General features: G+C 52.6%; 9 protein-coding genes; 3 read left to right on the top strand and 6 right to left on the bottom strand.

The window, feature by feature from the left end:
- Positions 1 to 323: 323 nt before the first annotated feature.
- On the top strand, positions 324 to 1,505 carry RCC_06268 (probable 3-methyl-2-oxobutanoate dehydrogenase (lipoamide)E1 beta chain precursor; the record flags this gene model as incomplete). The annotated part of the gene is made up of 1 exon (XM_023771529.1): positions 324 to 1,505. One exon carries the CDS (start codon positions 324 to 326, stop codon positions 1,503 to 1,505), a length of 1,182 nt encoding a protein of 393 aa, XP_023627297.1.
- A 4,428-nt stretch (positions 1,506 to 5,933) lies between these two features.
- RCC_06267 (related to C2HC5 finger protein) lies at positions 5,934 to 7,571 on the bottom strand (the record flags this gene model as incomplete). The annotated part of the gene is made up of 1 exon (XM_023771528.1): positions 5,934 to 7,571. The coding sequence occupies one exon, from the start codon at positions 7,569 to 7,571 to the stop codon at positions 5,934 to 5,936; it is 1,638 nt and encodes a 545-aa protein (XP_023627296.1).
- Positions 7,572 to 8,044: 473 nt separating this feature from the next.
- Positions 8,045 to 9,779, bottom strand: RCC_06266 (uncharacterized protein; the record flags this gene model as incomplete). XM_023771527.1 has 4 exons in its annotated part: positions 8,045 to 8,392; positions 8,509 to 8,598; positions 8,653 to 9,395; positions 9,464 to 9,779. The coding sequence occupies 4 exons, from the start codon at positions 9,777 to 9,779 to the stop codon at positions 8,045 to 8,047; spliced, it is 1,497 nt and encodes a 498-aa protein (XP_023627295.1).
- Positions 9,780 to 10,023: 244 nt separating this feature from the next.
- On the bottom strand, positions 10,024 to 12,864 carry RCC_06265 (related to cytosolic nonspecific dipeptidase; the record flags this gene model as incomplete). The annotated part of the gene is made up of 1 exon (XM_023771526.1): positions 10,024 to 12,864. The coding sequence occupies one exon, from the start codon at positions 12,862 to 12,864 to the stop codon at positions 10,024 to 10,026; it is 2,841 nt and encodes a 946-aa protein (XP_023627294.1).
- Positions 12,865 to 13,560: 696 nt separating this feature from the next.
- On the bottom strand, positions 13,561 to 14,108 carry RCC_06264 (probable peptide methionine sulfoxide reductase msrB; the record flags this gene model as incomplete). XM_023771525.1 has 3 exons in its annotated part: positions 13,561 to 13,815; positions 13,869 to 13,987; positions 14,054 to 14,108. 3 exons carry the CDS (start codon positions 14,106 to 14,108, stop codon positions 13,561 to 13,563), a joined length of 429 nt encoding a protein of 142 aa, XP_023627293.1.
- An 813-nt stretch (positions 14,109 to 14,921) lies between these two features.
- RCC_06263 (uncharacterized protein) lies at positions 14,922 to 16,553 on the bottom strand (the record flags this gene model as incomplete). XM_023771524.1 has 2 exons in its annotated part: positions 14,922 to 15,734; positions 15,792 to 16,553. 2 exons carry the CDS (start codon positions 16,551 to 16,553, stop codon positions 14,922 to 14,924), a joined length of 1,575 nt encoding a protein of 524 aa, XP_023627292.1.
- Positions 16,554 to 17,232: 679 nt separating this feature from the next.
- On the top strand, positions 17,233 to 18,060 carry RCC_06262 (probable 60S ribosomal protein L6; the record flags this gene model as incomplete). XM_023771523.1 has 2 exons in its annotated part: positions 17,233 to 17,635; positions 17,687 to 18,060. The coding sequence occupies 2 exons, from the start codon at positions 17,233 to 17,235 to the stop codon at positions 18,058 to 18,060; spliced, it is 777 nt and encodes a 258-aa protein (XP_023627291.1).
- Positions 18,061 to 18,323: 263 nt separating this feature from the next.
- RCC_06261 (uncharacterized protein) lies at positions 18,324 to 19,772 on the top strand (the record flags this gene model as incomplete). XM_023771522.1 has 5 exons in its annotated part: positions 18,324 to 18,497; positions 18,552 to 18,576; positions 18,964 to 19,338; positions 19,399 to 19,664; positions 19,728 to 19,772. 5 exons carry the CDS (start codon positions 18,324 to 18,326, stop codon positions 19,770 to 19,772), a joined length of 885 nt encoding a protein of 294 aa, XP_023627290.1.
- Positions 19,773 to 19,971: 199 nt separating this feature from the next.
- RCC_06260 (related to RanGTP-binding protein) lies at positions 19,972 to 22,153 on the bottom strand (the record flags this gene model as incomplete). XM_023771521.1 has 2 exons in its annotated part: positions 19,972 to 20,845; positions 20,904 to 22,153. 2 exons carry the CDS (start codon positions 22,151 to 22,153, stop codon positions 19,972 to 19,974), a joined length of 2,124 nt encoding a protein of 707 aa, XP_023627289.1.
- Between the last annotated feature and the right edge of the window lie 24 nt (positions 22,154 to 22,177).

Here is a 22,177-nt window from a genome sequence, read left to right as displayed (position 1 = left end):
TGGCCAGTCTGAAGAAAGCAAATGTTCCAGTAGCTTATTAGCTCCTTCTCCCACCGTGAACGTCGTTGCATTTTCGCAGTAAGGCTCAATATGTGATCGTTGTGATCCGCAAGGGATGTCATGGACATCGAAGAGACTGTCTGTATCACGTGTCTCTCCCCCAGATTTACGGCATAAACGCACGCGGAGATGTGGAGAGCGAGCCTGTACTAAGCCGAGACAAAGCGTCTCCCGGAAGAGAGATATGTTGTGATGACTTCTTTGCTGGGGCATTRAGGTGACTACTACATTCATTTCACAGGTCGTGAAGTCTCAACACAAACATGGCACGGCCTCTGCGTAACCTGGTAGATGTTGCACGCATAGCACCGTCATCATTTCGCCGCCATTACGCCTCGCATCCCCCACAAGCCCGCCTGAATATCCCCACCGACTATGCCTCGACTCCGCTTCTTCACCAAACCTCAAAATCAGCACTTGCAAACCAGGAATTGCCAGAAGAAGCTCGTAATGGCACTACCAGCAGACAGAATCTCTTTTCAGCAATCAACTCGGCTCTGGCGCATGCCCTGCGTTCAGATCCTCGAGTGCTGCTATTTGGGGAAGACGTTGCCTTTGGTGGCGTGTTCAGATGCTCGATGAATTTGGCSTCGGAATTCGGTGATGCCCGGGTGTTCAATACGCCCTTGAGTGAACAAGGCATTGTTGGTTTTGCCATTGGAGCTGCTGTGGAAGGGATGAAGCCCATCGCGGAAGTGCAATTTGCAGATTATGTCTATCCAGCTTTTGACCAGATCGTCAACGAAGCTGCCAAGATTCGATATCGCAGCGGTGTGAACGCAGAGTCGCAGTCGTGCGGTGGTCTGGTCATTCGGATGCCGGCTGGAGGCGTTGGTCATGGAGCCCTTTACCATACGCAATCCCCCGAATCTTTGTTTACGCACATTCCGGGAGTGAGAGTTGTGGTGCCGAGATCACCAACACAGGCAAAGGGACTGCTGTTGGCGGCGGTTGAATGTCCGGATCCTGTCATATTCATGGAGCCCAAGATCTTGTATCGCGCTGCGGTAGAGCATGTCCCTGCGGAGCCCTTCACACTGCCCCTCAGTAAAGCGGAGGTTCTCAAAGAGGGCAAGGACGTCACCATCATTTCCTACGGAACTCCTCTATACACCTGTCAGAACGCCATCACGGCCGCAGAAAAGGAACTGAAGTGTTCTGTCGAGTTCATCGATCTACGCACCATCTATCCATGGGATAGAMAGACTGTCATGGCTTCTGTGCGGAAGACGGGCCGCTGCATTGTTGTACACGAGAGCATGGTGAACGCTGGAGTGGGAGCCGAAGTCGCTGCAACAATTCAAGAAGGCTGCTTTTTGCGACTAGAGGCTCCAGTACAGCGCGTGGCGGGTTGGTCAACACACTCGGGATTGAATTATGAAAAATTCAACATTCCAGATGTCGCCAGAGTATATGATTCGATCAAGAACGTCCTGGAGTACTGAGAAAGTGAAGAGTAAGGGCAGAGATCCTCCTCGAGTGAAGCTATGTTTCCATCATTGCAATCGCTATGATTAATGTTGGCAGGATGGGGCTACCTATGACGAGAGTATTCGCGGAGTCAACGATCACGACTTGCCAAAGTCGTCCGGTCGGATCAATCATACTCTGGGAGACGTGATGGGCGGAAAACCCATCAATGCATGGGTTAGGTACGCTGGAAACGAGTGGTGAGACATGCTCGAGAGAAGCAGGTAGAAGGCCGAATGTCATCAGTGGATGTGATCACTCCAGCTGAACAAGTAGAAGCTGGACAAAAGTGTGGAGGTTCTTCTACGATGAATGATAATTATGAACGAATTACGCTTATCTATTGACTGGTTGAGAGCGCCGCCGATTGAGGAGTTAGGAACCGCGATTGATTCACACCTCGCATATCAATCAGTATCCCAAAGCTGTGACAGCGATCACTGTTGTCCTCCGCACACAGCCAGACTTCAGCGACTCCGACGCCGTGATTCCTGAGTAGGTACCGATGGGAAGAGCCGTAAGCACTCCCGTCATACCACTTCCACCCGAGGGAGATCCGCTCGATGAAGGACTAGGAACTGGAGTGACGAGAATCGTCGATGTCCCTGTTGCAGCGATTCGAACCGCCGCAAAGAACGCAGCCGAAGAGCCACCCCCCTCAAGCGACACCGAACCTCCCGTCACCGTTYGTTTGAGTAACACACATTCCCTCCGCATTTCCTGGTACGAGAAAGCCACGCACTGCTCATTTGCATCACAAAACATGTAGCAATCCTGTGAGCCTCCCACCACCGAAACTGTCTCGATTTCTGTGCCACCTGATGTGCGAGCTCCGCACTGCGTTCGATATGTGTTACCGGCTGAGGAGACTATCGTGGAGATGGCCGTCGTTACGCAGGTAGATGTAGCTGGCATAGTCATCGATGTCGTTGAAATGACCGGCGGACTCGTAGTAGCACGACGGCGTATCGCTGCTACATTGCCAGTGTTTCCAATGTTAAATGTCAGTGGTGAAGAAGACTGATCAGCGTAGGAGGGTCGAAGGAAGAGGGAACATTTTCCTGGTCCATTGCCCGCAATTGTACCCGTGTAGGTAAATGCATCGCATAACGCAGCGGAATCACAGAATGCAAAGCATTGAGTGTATGAAGTGTTTACTTCTACGTCCAGCCTGTTGCTATAAGCTCCACTCTCGGAGATGATGGAGCCGCATTGGACATCGTACTCGTAGCCACTGTTGGAAGTGAAAGTCTGCTGGCCGGTTGCAGTGCATGCTTCGGGTGTCGTTGATGTAGAAGACGTGAATAGCGGTGTTGCTGTTGTTCGCGTGCCTTCAGAATATGGAGTCACGCTCACTGGGGGGTGTGACAACTGGYGTGGCTGTATATCCAATAGATCCGCTGGAGACTGATGCTTCGCTGGAGCCCGGCGGATTCTGTGGAGTTGTCGAGGGAATACCCGTATCGCCACTGCTAGGCATCGAAGAAGTCATCGAAGGAGTGAGAAGCGTTGAACCAGTTCCACTATTGATAGGTCTTAGGACTACAGCGGACACGAAATTGTCCATACCTGGGATGAGTTGTATAGCATTCTGCGAGCCGCTGGGTGCTTTTGTATAGCAGTAGCCACGACCAACTCCGTAGTCCGAGCCGGCAGCACCAACGTATGTAAATCCCAGACACTTTGGATCGGCGTCGCAAGCATTAAAGCATTCTGTATATGTATTTGGGGCCTCGACAACAGCAACAAGCTCACCACTGGTATCTGCTGCACACTCGACGACATAGGTCACACCAGACGAGCTGACCTGGGTCTCGATCGCTCCCGCAGCGCAGGCAGATGCTGAGATTGGAGGAATGATCGAGGCAGCTGAGGACAAGGTGCTTGTCACCATTGGTGAAGACACCGGGACTGATGTCGGAGTAGAGGTGATGRTGCTGCTGCCAGGGACGATCAAAGACGTTGTTGTTGTATATGGCGGTTCCGAGGACGGTGACCTCGATATACTGCTGCTAGGAGGGCTGACCGTGAACGAGGAGAGCTCTGCAGTTGATTGACGTCTCGAGGAGCTTGAGCTCTCCGAACCCATTGGTACCGCAGTGGTGGTGGTGAAAATCATAGAGCTGGAAGAGGGGATTGGGAGTGGTAAGCTGCTAGGAGTACTCGAGCCAAATTCGATGCTGATCTCACTCGAGGAGTCCGAAGTGCTTGAAGGTGTTGTCAAAGGGCTGGGGAAGCTGGCGCTCGTCGAAGTTTCTGGAGTCGAGGTTGTTGAGCCGCGGGGAACAATGAACGAAGTCGATACTGATGAGCTGCTTATTGGCGTCGTCGCCGTGCTGAATGTCTCGATGTTTGAGCTGGAAGAACTGGGAACCGTTATGTCGGCAGAGGACGTGCCCAAGAGTGGAAGACTTGAACTAAGTGTGGCGGTTGGAGGTTGAGTCGATATTGTCGATGTTGTAATGATTGGCGTGCTAGGAATAGGTGTCACGGTTGTAGTCGTGCTGAATATTGGAATACTCAGGCTGGAGTCCTGCTATCGAGATAGAAGACGAGGACGCAGACGAAGAGGTCAATGGAATTAGTCCCAGCGAAGAGCTTGCAGTGGTGAAAATCGAGCTCGCAGGAACAGAAGTCGTCGTAATGTCGTAGTTAGTACTTCACACCAACTTGGGCCTGGCCAACAGTCCGGACTCCGCCTTGCTCGGGGGGAGGTTTGAGGTAGCAGTACAAATCTATCGGTGTGTAAACAGCCGAGCCGCAAGCGTTGCCAAACTGATCGCATCGAAGCAGGCATGCATCTAAAGAGGGAATGCCAGGGATGGAAACGGCGTCTCCTGACACATCAGCGGCACAGTAAATCGTGWATCGCTCGCTGTCCACCCGTGTCCGTATAGAGAGTTCCGTCAGGTACTGGGCATATTGAGGGCGTTGCTGACGGAATAGAAGAAGTTGTCGAGATCTGTTTCGTGATCAGCGCTCGTTGCTCAAAAATCCGCGGCGTGCACTCACTGTTTGAGGAGGTGCTGGTATGACCGAGGTGGGAGAGCCTGTTGGGGTCGTGGATTCGCTTGTGGTTTCCGGTATGCACGTGTCCATGATCAATTGCGCCTGATCTTCTCGTAGTGCAGAGACGAGGCCGTCATTGTACACTCCCTCTTGGTCGAGGTGAAAAACGTACAGGACCTAGAGTGAGGGCTGGCGTTAAACTTCGCTTCGCACACCAGACCATTGCGTAACATACTTGATTACAGTCATTTGCCTGTTGCTTGAAAAAGCAACCACCCGGACCAACACCATTCTCTGCTCCGTCTATTCCTTCCCAGGCTACATGGTGTCAGCAAGTTACTACAGTTCCCGTACTAACAGACCGCTACTCACTGAAGCCCAAGCAGCCAGGTCTGAGACCACACTGATAGAAACACTCCTGATAGGWGCCACCTGTGCCGGTGCGGTATAGATCACCGCGTCGCGGTACCGCGGATGCATTAAAGTAGTTGTTACCCCTCGTATCAAGCCCGCATCGTACAGGTGAACACCCAACTGATTAGGCCATGCCCTCCTCGAGACCAAGTTTGAAGAGACTTACTATATCTGTGATTGTCTCCATCTGTGTAGACCGTGCCGTTACTTGTGGGACAAGCATCGATCGGAGGGCCTGTGATGCCCGGTCCAAGTCTCTTCACTCCCGTGTTAATTCCAACCCCCTGCCCGCCCACGATACCGCCCTCCTCGGCTGCTCTCTTCAAATAGCACGTGAGTCCAAGCGGTTCTGCCCAAGTAGCTGCGCCACACTCAGAGCCCCCTGGTGGTGGTACATAAGAGTCACATCTAAAGTAGACAATCCTCGAAGCCTGGCATGTTTGGATAAGACACGATGTCCTGAGTCCAGTCATAGCCGCAGTATAAATCGTACTCTGTTCCGTTGGTGTTTGTGTAGAGAGCGCCATACCCGGCATCAGGGCAGCTCGTGTTGTTTTGTGCGGAAACGTAGGCAAAGAAAAGGAAAAGTGATGCTGTTAATCGAAAGATGTTGACTGATGGGGTTTTACTCGTAATGACGGTGGAAGTATGCATTGCGTTAACGGCGTGTAAGGCGAAACGTGAACCAAAGACATCACAGTGCGGAGTGCGGAGATACAAGATTGATGCAGCAAGATGTTTTCGGAAGAATATACATTGCGTTCCTGGTCCCAAGGATCTGGTCAGTGGGTCGGTGGGCGGCTCACTGGTATGCAGATCCTGGAGCTCATCTTGCTCCACGCTGCTCTATAGCGCGGCTCAAGACTAGGCCGCTTCGTTTGACTTAGTTCGAATACGACGCTCCCTATTACAGTCAGCCTGGATAAGTATCAATATGGAGGCTCAGCAAGGGGCGCGGCACTCGAGAAGAACCCATCCAGCTAGCCGCACTCGGGCTCGTTTCCCCTCGAGACATCGGGAATCTGAGCCGTGCCATACATTCCACCGTCCAATATCCACTGCTCATTATCATCCTCGTCCATCTGGACCCTGCGCCAGGTGTTGCTGTTCTGCTCTTTCGCGACCTCTTTGCCCTTCGCTTCCCGTGCCATGGGCCTAATCAATCCAGCAGCCAATGGGTTGTTGCTAAACGCACCACCCCCAGTAGATACTGGAGGGCGGTAATCGTCCTCATCACCATGACTCTCCACCTCAAAGCTGGGCTTTTCCACTTCTGCCATTCGTCGGACGATCCGCCCGCCTTTTAAATCAATGCTTGCCACGACGTGCCTCTTCTCGTACTCTGGCTTTGCATTCCACTCCATCTCACGCATGATCTTCTGCTGTTTCTTCAACTGTTGCGCCCGCTCTTGTGGGCTTGCCCACATATTCGTGCCCGCCGAGGGTACCTCGTAATCAGCAGCTTCATCGTGGATCTGCGTTCTTTTCGCATTGTTTGCTTGGAAGCCCAGCAGTCGGTCACGATGCGCCTTGGCTTTTGCACCTGCTTCGTCGTCTGATCCGGCGGGTGTGACTGGTGCAGAGGACAGTGGCGACGAGCGATTTGATGGCTGAGAAAGGAATTCTCGGCCTGTGAATGCCCTCGCTTTACCATGAGCGACCTCAACTTTCTTATGCGATGCGTTGTTGGCTTTCATCTTCTCCTCACCGCGCTCCTCCTTCAGAACTTTCAACACCTTTTGGACATCTTCCGGGTTCAACAGCTGTGAGCCGCAGAAGGTACACGGTCCCAKTCCTTCTTTCACACAAATCACCTTGCCACACTCGAGACAGTTTGGTGCCATGTCGAGAATCGGATGTCTCGTAGCCATGCAATTGCACTTCCGCTTCTCGGTATCAGCTGCAGAATTCGCGGACAGAATGGGGTTCGTCTGCAACTCCAAACTACGAATCGCAGAGTCCAGGTCAGATAATGCGGTCGATGCTCCGTGCATTGCTGTGCCGCCTGATATGTTGACCTTGGTGGGTGCTGGAGACGAAGTTCTTGAGGATTGCGATTTCTTTTTAGGTGCAAGCGAGTCCGATATCAAAGGTCCCGAGGCTGAAGGTGGTGCTTTGGATGTGATGGGTTGATTTGTGAGGCTCGAATCGTCTGTGATGAGCGGCATCTGTGTAGCATCCGGCTTCCGTCTCAATGCAAGGTTATCCGCCACTTGGTCTTTATGGCTTTGCCGCGTGCTGGCGGGCATGTATGCTTCTTCTTGTGGCTTGTGATATCCTCCAGATGGCCCAGGAGCGACTTGCCGTGGGGGAAGCGCATGAATGTTAGCTCTTTTCTTCTTGGGATTTGCCTTCCGGGGCAGCTCTGGATTCCCAGCATTGTATGAAGCATTCGTTGAAGGTGCTGCCGGCGCGGGCTTATTCTGTCGCCTCATATTGAAGCTGGAGATGAACTCCAGGCTTTTAGCTTCAGTTCCCAGCAGATTCTTCAAGTGTTCAGCGGCAGCATCTTTTGGTAGAGAGTCTGTGTATGTGATAATCTCCTTGAGAGAATCGTCATCAAGAGGTAGGATTTGCTGGATGCGCGGCAACGCCCATGCCATTAGCGGTGATGCCATGTCGATGGATCCTACGATTGAGGAGAAGGTGATGTGCTGGTGATGGATCGAACTTGAATTGAATTGAATTGATGATGATGGTGTGGTGTTTGCGAAGTGAATCATCAGGCGCGATGCGAGCCAATCACACAAAGGCAGACGCCCAGACGCCGCCAGCTACCAGTTTGGAGTTCTCTGTAGTACTTATGAACAACGAACACTATACGATGGAACACATGTGAAGGCTTGAGAGTCATCAAGGCGGAGAAAAGATTGACCAATACCATTCAGCTCGCTCCTAGATCATGCTCGCTCAGAAAATGTCACTACAACCTACAACTATACTGTAATCACTGGTTTTCAAACATTCACGAGGTTCGTGGTCTTGTTTCGTCAACTTATCCAGTTTCTATCGCTAATGGCGAGCAGACGCACCACAGATCGACAACCTCATACATAGCACATAGCACATCTCGCAACAAAGCAGCGAGAGCTTACTGCTCCACACTTCCAGTAGCCAACTTGCTCGTACCTCCATCAGTCCCAAGCCTCGCCCTCGTCTTCATCAGCAAAGCAACAGCCCCCAACTTGGTGACCTCTCGATCCCGCAGACCAACGAAAGCAGAAGGCGCGAAGACCAAAGACTCTCCGACGTCTAGATTCACGATGCGTTCGAACATGCTGTACTGAGATTCTTTGGTGGAAACCATCGAAGAAGCTCCACCAAGATGGTCCTTGATCGATCCGAACCACGCTGGCGAGGAGAACCGGTGGACTATAGTGATGGAACACAAGTCGAGGAGTCTTTCGGAAATGGTTGGTTCTTGCGTAGCGATGAAAACCTGGAGATGAGTGTTAGTAGACCCAGTGATGTGTTGAGTGAGCAGCAGAAGTAGTAGCAGGGCCTGAGCATGTGATGGTACGCGGCAAGACTCCTTGTTGCTTCCTCTTCACTTACCCTCGTACTGTTGTGCCGCTGCTCCCGGATGGTAGTAAGAAGACTGTCCGTGAAAAGCGCTGCCGAGGTCGACTTGTCCTTGTTCATGTACTTTACGCCCAGCATTAGCTCCCAACAACCACACAGATATCAGAAAATGCTTACCTTGTGAGCCTCATCCAGTCCAATGACAAGCCCAGCTTCTGGCCGCTGCTCCTTGACCAGCCCAAGACACATATCGAACAGGAGGCACACCGTCGACGAATCCACAAACGTATCACTGAGATCAATGATAGTCAAACTTCCCGGCTGAGGGTTGAGGGATCCCTTATCCTTCGAACCCGACTTGTGGCCGTAAAACTTCTTCCCGTTGAAACTCTGTCCAGAGCCCAACAGAGACGAGGGATCCATGAAGCTCTCAAGTAGTCCAAGACGGAGACTCATGGGCGAAGTCTGATCTTTCGTAAGCTGTTCATTTGCCAGCAGCTTTTTGAACTGCAAATAGTCAAACACCTCGGAATTGATCGCGAGATCTCTCAAGATCCGCTGGACGACTTCCATGTACAAGGGAGGAGGACCTTCTTTCGTAGCCACAGCCATCAACCTGTTCATACGTTCAATACTGAGGTCCGAGGAGCGGAACATGAGCGGTTGGACTTTCAGGTTTCCATACTTGTCACCAAGGTTCTTGTAGGCTTCGTTGAGTGCTCTTCCCGCGCTGCGTGAGACGAAAACATTAACCTCAATACCTCTGGAGCACAGATACGCTGCTTCAGCCGGCGCAGGGGTGGAGTTGATGTCGTAGTGGAAGACTACCCCTGCGACAGGGGCGCGGAGTCTGCCCGTATCTGGGCTCGAGAGGAGACAGTTCTCAAGCATACAGCTGAGAGTATATGACTTTCCAGAACCTGTAAGGTATTAGTGAGGTATTTGAAGTTTCTGCACCCTCTGACACTAAGTCTGGATAGAAACCTACCTTGGGACCCACAAATGAATGCAGAATTCGGTGCATCGACGTTCATATGCAACGGCTCCTTTTCCGAAACATTCTCGTTCTCTCCAATGTGAAAACCCAGCAGACCGTACTGAGGCAGAACCTCAGGAGCGGTCCCCGCATTACCACCATCAACAACATGCTTGACAGCCAGCGAGAACAGTGGAGTAGTGCGAAACTCTTCCTGTCTGCCATTTCTGGTACCGGCCGCTGTGAAGAACTGTTGCAGGCGTTGTCTTTCGATCTCGTACTCATTCCCAAGACTCTCGGGTGCGCTCTCGTACAGTTCCGACGACATGTTCAGTGGCACAGAGGTAAAGGGAAAAGATGCAGAACTTGAGGCTGTTGAAGGCTTCGTTGATAGTTGTACTGTGATGATTCTTCTATCTGCCTGCCTGCTGCCTGCCAGGCGATGTTTGCTGTTCACTGTAGCTCCTTGTCTCCAACAAAGGGTAGAATTACAGATCTCGCCGAAGCGCTTGCTCGCAACTTACAACCATGTAGCAGAGCGCTCGAAACGATTACTAGTGGTCCAGATGGTCTCACTTTTGAGGCAAGTCCCGGAACACCTTTTTAAAGATGTCTTTGCTTTTGTACAAATTGACAAGTCTCAAGCGCTCATTGTCTAGATGAGCGGAATCGCTTGCTTGACCACAGGGCAGATGCGCAGCTGGCGCGTTGAATTCCTTCTCAAGGAAACGAATGGCTGGAATCGATCCTCCCTCGCGAATGTAGAGGGGTTTCTGACGTTGTTTGTGCGCCAATCGCTTTGGTGATGCCATCTTTTCCAGTTTCTGTGTTACTTCGGCAAGCGGAGTGAGAGGTTGCTCGGGGAGTGGCACTTGGCTTCCAATTGCGAGCACCGATGATGTGGTAGCCGACGGCTTGGTAGTAAAGTAGCCGTTGCTCTGCTGCGTCAGCGCTGGTTTGAGTCCTGCAACCGAGGAGTGTCGACTGTGCGACTGATCGATGGGACCCCACGTCTCCATGATGGCTTCTTCCAGGGTCTTGAAAAGGTCATTCGTCCAATCTCCCAACCATGGCTCCGCTTTGTGGTCAATGGTCACTGTGAGCACATTGTTCGAATCCAGCTCCTCGAATTGACTTTCAAGATATTGTACCAGCGATTTCGCTACTTCCGATGCCTCCTGATTGGGCACAAGCCGCATGGACAATGCAGCTTTCGCCAAGCGTGGAATGATGGTGGCGTTGTCTGGCCCTGACGTCTGGAAGCGGTGAATGGTGAGGGAAGCCTCTCTCCAGCGTCTCATCAAGGATCTTGCGAGAGCGTCTGGATCTCCGAGGTCTGGGTTGCGCTGTACCAATGCCGTCGTGATATCAGAGTACAACGCGGCCTCGTCTTTGGTGACCTCGGGCACAGGATCGTAGAAGCCAGGGATTTTCACGTCTCCACTCTTGCTTGTCAGCGTACCAAGAAGCATGACAAGGTCTTTGAGCGACTCATCGAGCTGAGCGCTACCGTCGACGCCACTGTGAAGATCCGGATGGCTACTCTCAATCTGCACAGTGGCATGAATGACACCACGCAGACCATATGTCAGGCAGGGAGTCCTGTCATCCAGCCAGTACGAGTTGGCAAGCAGAATCCAATCGACATCCCCAATCTTATCTTTGCTGGCTTTGATGGCGTTCTCAAATCCACGGGAGCCGCATTCCTCTTCGCCTTCGATCAGAAAGATGATGTCGGATCCCAAGGCTTGCTCGCTGGTCAATTCCGCGCATGCAAAGATGGCAGCCATGATTGGGCCTTTGTTGTCTGAAGTGCCGCGGCCGTAAAGATAGCCATCGATACCTTCCATGCTGAAGGGGTCAGTGAGCCRCTTGCCGTTCTCATTGTTGGCAGCTACGACATCGTAGTGACCGTAGAACAAGATCTTCTTGCGATTCGCAGCTGTAGCTGGGTTGCCTCTGAAACGAGCCAGAATGACTGGATTTGCTCCATCTTCCGCGGGGAGCATCTCTGTCGTTGCTCCAAAGTTCTTAAAGACGGAGCGAAGATACGATGCTCCTCGTCGGCAGTCAGCCTTGTACCGAGGATCCGATGAGACCGTCCGAAACGATACAAACTTCTGCAGATAATCGAACAGTTGCTCGTTGCTGGTTTTGCTGGGTGTCGCCACGGACTTGATGCAGTCACTTACATCCCACACCGCCAGACTGTTGTCGTTGGAACCAGTCACGTAGACTGGACGCTGAGTGTGAGATGAAAAGGCTGAAGCGAGGATGCGGCCTTCGTGTGCTTTCAAGCTGTTCTTGACTTGATATTGGCGATCGAACTTTCGCACATGGCCAGTGACCGCAGCTGTGAAGAGAAACCCTCCGCCGACGCAAATTGTAAGCACATCATCTTTGTGAGCTTTGAGGTTCCGCACAAGCTGCCGAGTTTCGAGATCCCATACGTCCACCTCTCCACCACTTCGTCCAGAGTAGAGAAATGTGCCATCGATGGAGATTGAAAGAATTGCGTGTCCTTCCTCTCGACCATCATCTAGGCAGTACAACGCCTCTATCGCGCCTCCGTTGTCTGTATCCAACTTCCACAGCCTGATGACTCCATCCCCTCCACCAGTAATTAAAGTCTCGTGACCCATCCATTCAGGAACGCCATCTTTTGCCAACAGCATGCAGTAGACGTAGCCATAGTGTGCAAAATGCCGGACGCATTCCTTATCGATCTTGACCTTCTCACCTCCCCGAGCGTGTCGCGGAAGCACGTCTGATCCCGCTGGCCGCGGAGTACGTACGCCACCAGGTCCAGCAGAGTCGAAGAAGCGATCGCCGCCACGTATCGAAGCGCTCCGAGCTCGAATTGGGAGCTCCTGGGCTGTCTCCCGAGAGATCTGGCACCACTGGATGGTGGTGTTTTGCGCTCCGAGATAGACGGTCTGTAGTTCTGCGGAGTATGATACACAGAAAACGTCACCCACATCGAACGATGAGTACAAGCAGTGCGTCCGCTTCAATGTTTTTGTGTCCCAAACGTTGACGATCCTGTCCCCGGCGCTGGAGAACAGCAACGATTGGTCCTGCGATAAACACAGTCCCAATACAGAGCCATTGTGACCCTCAATCACAGCCTTTCGCTCATATGTGCTCAGACCGTAGACCAAAATTTCACCGGCCTGGGTGCCCGCGTAGATGTTCTCGGAGGAGGTTACTATTGTCAAGATCGAACTGGTGTGTCGGAGTCGCTGCCGCAGAGTAGGCAGCACATTGGTGGGATCTATATCGTGACTCGACTGCCGCKAGGATAGCGAAGGTGTAGGATTGGCAATGTCGGCGTGTTTGTGTCTGGCGCTCAGCTGGTGGTGGTGGTGATCGGTATTGTCGTCCGTCTCCGAGGAGCCTGCGAGTGGTGACATGAGTATGAAAGCGCGACCAGCATGACTCCAGCCAACTTCAACTCCACCAGAGGCACGTCACAGCGTCTTGAATGCGGAGGTGGAGATGTGCTATGCCATGAAAAATTGGGGATCACAAAGAAATGGGGAGCTTCGCACCGCTGGTTGGATCGAGTTCACGACTGGAGCTCCAGCTCCGAGACGCTTCAAAAGCTTCGCCGCAATCGCCTCTATTGCCTTTGGTGAACGGCATTGCCATGCTTCAGGATGAAGTCACATTGAGACCCCCTTCTACGGCGAACACAGGAGAAAGTAGTCGGGCACTTCAGGCTGTGCAAACATTACCGTCTCCGTTTGTATGCACAGGAGCACGCCATTCGTAAGCCAAGTCCGCAATGCAACGAGTCATATTCTAAGGAAGGGGAGGCGGTCAGGCCGGCCTGTCCTGTCAATGCACGGGTTGGACGGAGAAGCGGTTGCCTGCATATTTCAGCATTTGAGCAATGGGCACGCGGCATTACGTGGGCATTGGGGAATAGGGAGGTCAGGCCGTGCCGAAGGACGTGCACTGTCCATCAACTCTGTCTGACATTGGTCAAGGTGTCGAGTCGAGATACTATCCAGCATGTCCTGCCCGAAGCCACAAATCTTCATTCTTGATCATCACTCGTGCCATCCCTCAGCTCCCCCCAGCACACTCATTCATCATGCTTCTACTCATGCCTTGGCCTTGTCCACCACAGGGTCGTCCTTGTTAAAGTTCAACGAGACACTGTTCACACAATGACGCTCATCTGTAGGCGTGTTGTATCCCTCTCCTTTGAAGACATGTCCCAAGTGTCCACCGCAGTTGGTGCATACAATCTCCGTTCTCTCCATGCCAAATGTTCGATCGGTATGGCGAGTGACGGATCCCTCTATTGCGTCGAAGTAGGCCGGCCAGCCACATCCAGACTTGAACTTGTGGTGTGCCTGTAGTCATGATCAGCGAGTGAAGCACATGTCTCGCGTGGAGGACCACGTACCTTGTAAAGAGGAGCATCGCAGCCAGCACAGGTGTATACACCTTGCTCTGGCATATGCTTGTCATACTTTCCAGTACCAGGAGCCTCGGTGCCTTGCTTTCTGAGCACTCTGAATTGCTCTACAAATCGTGCGAACGTCAGCGCGTACTTCCATCAAGGTCTGGATCGAGCGGGCCAGCCCGTACCTGGAGACAACTGCGCCTGCCATTCCGATTCACTCTTCTGCACTGGATGCGACATTTTGCGGTTCTCAGCTGTGGAGAATAGAGCACCCAGGAAAGGAATCGTTGGCATCGACTTCAAAGGTAAGGCCGGCCTTGCGATCGAGGCGAATGGCTTGGGCGGGGTACGGATGCTGGCGAAGAGGAGTGATCGTACGAACGGGAAGGTGAAGCGCATCAAGTCGAGTTTGAGGTTGTCGAGAGGAGGAGAAAGTATTTGTTTGCTATGGAGTACAAAGGGCTACCTTGCCGCCACTCTTCTCGATGGAAGTATACGTCATCCTTGTAGAATGCTAAAGTAGGTAACTTTAGAAAGCGAAGACCTTCGTGCATCAACGATGTCTTCATCATTATTGACAGCGCACTGTTTTGCTCGCTGGATGACTTGACAGTGCGATCATTGCTTTAACAAGTGGATCTGTTGTACGATTTCAAGAGAGAGAGAGAGCCTGAAGACTTAAATTGGCTCCATCACAAATGCTTACTTAATAAGCATCAGGGCCCGTACAATGCTTCAGTCTACTGCAACTCAGGAAGAGAGCAGAGAACCATCAACCGGGGGCACAATCTATCACACTTCTCGTACACTGAGAGGTGGAACCAACGTTGGGTGTCAAGATAAGTATGATTGATTGAAGCTGTAAACCAGTAAATATCATCGACATGCCCGCAAAGCCAGAAATATCATGCCAAACCCATCGGCTTTGGTCTCGAGAGCCATTGTCTGATACCAGTATCTAACTTATTTTGCTGGATCATGCAAAGCCACATACCATGCTTTTCGTCGCCAACTGCCTCTGCTCAAACCTTGCCGTCCATACCCTCGTCTTCATTAATGGAGTCGCAACTCGTAGTCTGCCTCGGATGGCTGGACAACTTGCTGGCGCAGATACTTTGCCCCCTCCCATAGCAGGATCGATACCACAACGACGGTCAGCACGCTCCAATACACCGGGGAGAAGAATGTCGGGTGATGAGCGATGACGGACCGCGCGAATCCGACCGGAGAGTGGACGTACGTGAAGAACACGCTCAGGTAGAATGCATTGAAACCGGCAATGACGACCCATGCGAGCGATCTGGAGACGAAGCGCCACATCAAGCAGAACGACACAAGGAATGTGACCACGAGGTAGATGGTGAAAGTGCTCATGCCATCAAGAACGCTCGTGATGCATTTYGAAATGRCCTCGGCCAATGCGAAGAAGCGTCCGCAGAGCTTCATCGTCGCGTCCATAGTCTGAAGCGTCTCGTTGCTGGAATCTTGCATGAGCTGATGCTTGGCAGCGAGTTCGACGGCTTCAGTGTTGAGGCTTGCGAGTCCTTGAGTCGCCCCATTGATTCCGAGATTGACTTCGGCGAGCCCACTGGCCAGCGCGCTGGTCAGCGTATTCGAAATTTCGAGACTCTGCGTCATGTCGTACGCGGCAGCGTGGACGCTGTCTAGCATCTGCTGGGATGCATAACCAACTTGCTCAGTGACCACACCGACGATGTGATTCACCTGCTGTAGTTGTGCTGCCCACTGTGCATCGGTCTCGTCGCCCCTGGACTTGGCCAGCTGCATTGCTGAGCCGACCTCAGAAGTGTAGCCAAGGATCACCGCCTTGGCGTCTTGCACCATATTGACTAATACGTGGGCATTCTGCGAAGAGACAAATCAGCTATCGTTCGCCTCAAGTTTGATTCAGTGGGTACCAACCTTCTGGATCTCCGACATATTGTCTGTGAGCTCGACCGAGAAGCCCTTGAGCTGGGCCTTGATCTCCTGGTTGTCTTGAAGCAGTGTGCCATGAAAATCCTGGATCTGACTGGCAATGCCGCCAAAGCTGGCTGTGAGAGCATCTAGCTCGTCCTTCTGCAGGATGATAGCTCCGTTGATATCGGTCATAGCGCTAGTGAGGATCTTGTAGAGATGGATTTTGTCGTCCTTGTCCTTGTCAGCCCGCTTCGCTTGGCACATGATCAGGCCCTCACTCTTGACACGATTGAATGTTGACCATGGGTTAGGATGACCGGAGTTCAGAGCCGCGAGGCAGAGATTGACAGCCTCCCGCGGAGTGCCGCGGAGATCGGTGTCAAGAAGTGGCTGGCAGTTGTCCGGCAGAGGGGAGTGAGCATCCTGTTGATCGCAGTTGGTCATGCGGATGGCGTACAAGTTCCGAAACGACTCCAGATATGCGTCCCCGCTGGACTGGTGCCCATCGCGACGGTCCTGGAACACCTCACACGAATGCAGAAGATTCTGGGTAGCAAGCTTCTGGCAGCTTGGCATCTGCTCAAGCGACGCAAGCGTCTGCTGAACCGTCGCCATGGAGCTTTGGAGTGAGAGCCTCTGCTCAACGGAGGCATCGATTGATGGAGCAGGCGCGATCCGCGAGCCCATCCAACCCCGTCCGGCGGAAACCTGACCAACGCATCCAGCTACAACAATGCCGGTGGTGAGATGTTGGGAGAGCGACATCGTGATGTTGCGGTAGTGGAGTTAAGTGTTGTCAATGTTGTGATGAAGTGGTATGGTGCTCTCACCTTTGCCCCGTATGTTGGAACTGCTGAAGTGGTTTCAAAAGGTGAGGCTGTGGTGTTTGTCGCGGAGAGCGACTGTCACGCGGCGAGGAAGGAGCTTCGAGAAGCAGGAGCGGACCTTGCGTTGCTCTTACCGTTGTCGCAGAGGCTGCCACCTCTAATCAATTGAGTCGATGGTATATTGTACCTGCAGCGGCGTTGATATGCTCTCACTGTGATCACGAAGATTACTTCTGCTGAGGCGGATTGCAGTAGTAAAGTGGTGGTGCAATGTCGGAAAGAGCGATTGTGTGGGTGATGAGAAAGAGGCTGAGTGGGAAGAAATGTGTTGAAGCTTATAAGCTTGTGAGTGCTGCAGGCTTCACTTCAAAGCACATGAAAGCCGCTTCGTTTCACTCATTGTCATATTTCTGGCACATGGCAGGCTTCAAAAAGGGAGAGCGGGCGACAGTCTAGATTGCGGAAGGTGAATGAGAGAAGGTCAAAAGAGAGGTGATGTCTGCTTTGCTAGCGCGTTTTGTCAGCCATGGCCCAAGCTTTCGAAACATTGTTCGGCAGGAGCGAGGACATAACCCATGTACAGTCCGAGTTGATCATACACGCTCAAGCGAAACATCATGGATGCGACACGGCATTGCATACGCTCATCAAGAGCAGTGCTGAAATCCTCACCCAGCGCTATTCGCGAAACAACACTCCCAGCCTTCCTGCTACCAGCATTCGTGCGGCGCCCACGGAGATCCCAGTTCTCGACCTCGTCCTCATGCCGTTCGAAGATTGGAAGCGCACCACTATCACTACCGCCAGATGTCAAATTCGAGGTCGTTCCGCCGCCAGCCCGACTACCCAATGCTCGCGTCAGTCGAACGCAGGTCGGTGCGACTGTCAAGATCGAGGGACCCTTGGGAAAGATGAGCATGCAAATACCACCCTACGTGAACATCGGAATGGGTGACGGTGTGTCATCACGCTCTGTCACCATAATGAATCCCGAGGACAAGGAGGAAAAATCTATGTGGGGTGTGTAGCGCGGAATCAAACATGAGATGTAAAGACTGACACGAAATTCAGGGACGGTTCGAGCATATCTTCAGAATCACATACTGGGTGTCAGCGAGGGACATGCTGCGATTTTAAGATTAGTCGGCGTTGGATATCGTGCTACAGTGGAAGGTAGCGCTCAAACCAAGTCGCCCGAATATCCCGGCCAACAATTCGTGTCGTTGAAAGTCGGCTACTCACATCCCATTGAGTTGGGTGTGCCCAAAGGTGTGAAAGCCAGTACACCACAGCCTACACGAATACTGTTGGAGGGTGTGGAGAAGGAGGTCGTCAAGCAGTTCGCCGCAGAGATTCGTGCGTGGAGAAAGCCAGAACCTTACAAAGGCAAGGGGATCTTTGTGAACGATGAGACGATCAAGTTGAAGGCGAAGAAGATTAAGTAGGCGCTCTGCTTCCAGCTGTAAGCACGCCAATGTACAAATCCAACATCTAGCAATGTAACAAACGATGTCTTTTGCCGACATACATGCTGGTGACACAAGCCATGTTGCTCCGTCGACRGACTGATAGCTCGGCGTGACGTTTTCCTGCTCCGGTCAGCTWGACTGGCTTAGATAGTACATGTTGCTGCTATTGAGAGCATTGAGAGTCCCGAATATCTGCGAATAGCCACGCATGCCTTGATGCATGAGCGTTCCGCAAGAGCATGCTGATCACGTCACTCAAGATCCAAACGTCACGCGTTGTACTCGCATTCGGATTCGTCACATCACAGGAAGCAGAGTTTCCTCGGCGCGTGCACGAGATCCATGCAGCAGCACATTGGACTTCGATTCGTGTTCCAGTGAGTTCGCAATCGTCGGAAGCAATAGGAAATAAGGTAGTGCCGCGGATCGATCGCCACTGTTATCTGTCTGACCATGGCTCCTGGCAGTGTTCTGTAAACTCTCATAAGACAGGTGAGCAGAGCAAGTGACCACACACATGCACCTTTCAACAACCACGCTACATGGAAGGAGATGAGAATGTTCGATCTCTCCCTCGTGCCTCACCTACCCAGCAAACCGCAATCCTGGCTTCCTCTACCTCTATCTCTTCTTCTGCTGCTTGCTCGCCTTTCATTCACCCCATCGAATTTCTCCGTCGAGTCATACCTAAGCGCTTCCGCACATCCCATTCTCCGCAGAAACAAAGGAACATACCTATTCCGTCTACCTCTCAACAACATCGCCGCACCAAGATGGCGCCCGCCACAATCCACTGCATTCGCCATGCACAAGGCTTCCACAACATTAGCTCGGCCAACCACATCATGCACGATCCGTTGCTAACACCATTCGGCGAAGAACAGTGCCACATTCTCCAGCAGACTTTCCCCTACCACAACGTGGACCTCATCGTGGCCAGCCCACTCAAGCGCACCATCTACACTGCTCTCCTCGGATTCGAGGATGTGCTCAAGAACAACACAAATCTGAAGGTGATCTGCATGCCCGAGCTACAGGAAACATCAGATCTCCCGTGCGACACCGGCAGCTCGTTGGAGGTGCTTGCGAAGGAGTTCGAGGGCAAGCCCGTGGACTTGTCACTCGTGACCCCCGGCTGGAATGACAAGAAAGGCAAGTGGGCGCCAAACCCAGACGCCATCAACGAGCGCGCGCAAGCGGCGAGAAAGTGGCTCATGGCGAGGCCAGAGAAGGCAATTGTGCTCGTTACTCACGGTATGTTATAGACCTTCATCTAGGAAATCCATGTAGTCTAAACTGAAGATTCATCGCTAGGCGGTTTCCTCCACTACTTCACCGAAGACTGGGCCGACGTGCAGAAGTTCGCAGGGACAGGTTGGGCGAACACGGAAGTTCGCAGCTTCAATTTCGCCATCAACGAGTCGGATCCAGCCCACTTGATCGAAACAGAAGCCTCTCGCAGCAAGAGAGAACAGAAGCCAGTGGACAAGGAAGCACGCGTCCCACTCTCGCTGTCAGCCGCCAATGACAAAGATCGCGGCGGCAGCGGACACGTACAGGCAAGCCAGGCTCAGGCGAAGGTATGAACTATGAAGGCAGTCTGGTAGATACCCTCGACCATGCGGTCTGACCTGTTTCAGTAGATGGAGCGGAGAAGGGAAGACATCTCCAGTGGCTACTCTTTCTGATTGAGCGGAGCGACGATGAATGATACGATTTGAGCGAGTGTTGAGAACTTGACAGGCGCTACGTTACCTTATGAAGGGCTCTGAAAATGACAAACACTCCGATTAAATCCATGCCTTCTGGGGTATATGTAACAAAGTACAAAACGTATTCACAGGCGAGAACGCTAAAATCGAGCATGAGAGATTGAAACCCCTTCTCTCAATCCTCTTCATTGTGAACCACACTCTCGTGCAGCGGACTGCGAGGCTTCTGCTCGCTCTGCGCCCGCAGCACACCTGATCTCATCTTGGAGCTGCTCGGTGGCGTCGCCAGGGTACGCGACTGCGGGGATGTACGGTACTTGGCGTTCACAGCACTGCGATGTGATTCACTATTCACAGCATCCGGCGTCGAGGCGCGGGGCGTGGTTTGTTGGTAGGGCATAGGACGTGGAGGTGGCGAAGAAGGTGTATTGCCCCTCTCAATGGRGTTCTGGACAAAGTCGAGCGGATCATTATAGCCAAATGCTTCCTCGCCGAAACTGATTTCGCTCGAACGTTGCCAGCCATCTGGAATTGGTGAGCCACGTTGCGAAGCCCCGTCATTCAGGCCACTGATGTAGTCCTCGTTGCGGTGTTTGATGGGCGATTCGTCGTAAGGGTCAAAGCCAACGCGCTTGGTGGCTTGGTGACGAAGACGCTGGCGGTAGTCTTTGTCCGCGCCAGCGCCGGCAGTGGCGCTGTCTTCGAGAAAGAAGTTCAGGAGCTCATCTTCGATGGAAAGATGAGATTCCTGTCGAAACTGTTGCAGAGCGGCGAGCTTCATGAGCATCTCAAGCAGTGATAAACTTGTCTTGATCGGCGGCCCAGTACGTTTCTCTGGAGAGAAGTTCGGTGCAGATGACTGTGACTGGACGAGCCCGTTGTGTTCGTCAGCAGCAGGTGATCCTCTCATAGTCAGATTGCCCAGCCTGCTGGCTAATGAGTCGGTGCGGCTGTGTGATGGTCGGGTTGTCTCTGCTTCGTCATCGCTGTCCGAATCTGCCGTTTCGGTGTAGACCTCAAAGGCATACCATTCAGGATCAAGGTCAGCCCTGTTGATTATTAGTCAATACAATAGTCACGAGTAAACGCACCGATCGTGATACATACGGTAGCCGAAAAGCAGCCCCGGCAGTGAGAGGTAGGTCCGGAGCTGGCTGGGATGGCGTGTTTGGCGTCGACTCCCGCTCGATCTGGGCATCAATCTCGCTCTGCTCATCCGGTGAATCCTCGGGCCCGTTTACTATCTCTTTGTCGGAAACGAAGGCTTGGGAGTTTGAGCGACGAACCATACGTCGAGGAGGTTCGGCATGAACATCACGCTTCAGCAGCAACACAGGACTGTATGCATCGCCATCGCTGCCGATGTTGAGAATCTTGCCAGTGTCTGCGTAGAAGATCTTCGAGACCTCATGGATCGGGATAACGTCACGAATGCCGGCATTTTCCACATCATCAAGAGGAGGCGGTCGTGGATCCTCTTCTTCGAAGGTATGCACTCTATCGTCGTCCAAATCTTCCACAATCGTAAGCTGGTAGGCGAACTCGGCCGCGCGTGCGTCGGCCGGGATGATGTTGTCTGCGCTTTCATCAACGTCCAAAGTCTCACCTGGGAGCGCGTAGAGCTGATCAACAGGAAGGCGCCACAACTTGACACGGGCTTTGTGGATGACTTCCTTCCACGTCGTCTCTCGAACACCATCTTCATCGGCAGGTCGGCCAGCATGGCCGGCGAACAGCATATACAAGGTCAGTGTGTATGYGGGACCGACCTGTTGGCGAAGAGCAGAAGTATTGGAATAAGTGCCGTCTGAAGATGTCAGGAATGTAGAGGCTTGCAGCAAACGACTTGGACTGATGGAGCCCGACAGCTTTGTAGACAAATTGACGCCAGAGGTGGTGATTGCAAGGTTGATGAGAGGCACCGCATCTTCGATGCGGGCGAGTAGTAGCTTAACTTGATTGATGATGCCGCGTAGCTCGACATCAGTCTGTTCGCGCGTTTTCGCTTTGGAGCTCTTTCGGCGCAGCATCGCCTCATCCTCCGCAGCTTTGGAAAGGCGCACGCCGAGCTTTTGAATCTCATAACGAATGTCCTTGGTCAGTGCGACAGCCGATTCCAGCGAGGTATTGCCCCTCGCACTGATCAGCTCAATCATGTCGATTGACGGTGAGATGACACGGATTTTAGACTCGAGTCGCAGCTGCAGCTGCATCAGCTCCTCTCGGTCTTTGCTCTTGGGCGCCTCCCTGAGGAGACGCGCGGCTGAGGAGATGGCATAGCCAGTGGTGATGGAGATTCCGGATCGAATGGCGTATTGGACTGCTTGTTGAGTCACACGGCTCAGCAGGACGTCCATGATTGCAAAGATGAGCGCAGTCAA

The sequence above is a fragment of the Ramularia collo-cygni genome, assembly GCF_900074925.1.
Source record: "Ramularia collo-cygni strain URUG2 genome assembly, contig: RCC_scaffold09, whole genome shotgun sequence".
NCBI lineage: Eukaryota > Fungi > Ascomycota > Dothideomycetes > Mycosphaerellales > Mycosphaerellaceae > Ramularia > Ramularia collo-cygni.
The sequence above is the reverse complement of the archived record's forward strand: the minus strand, read 5'-3'. Positions and strand labels throughout refer to the sequence as shown.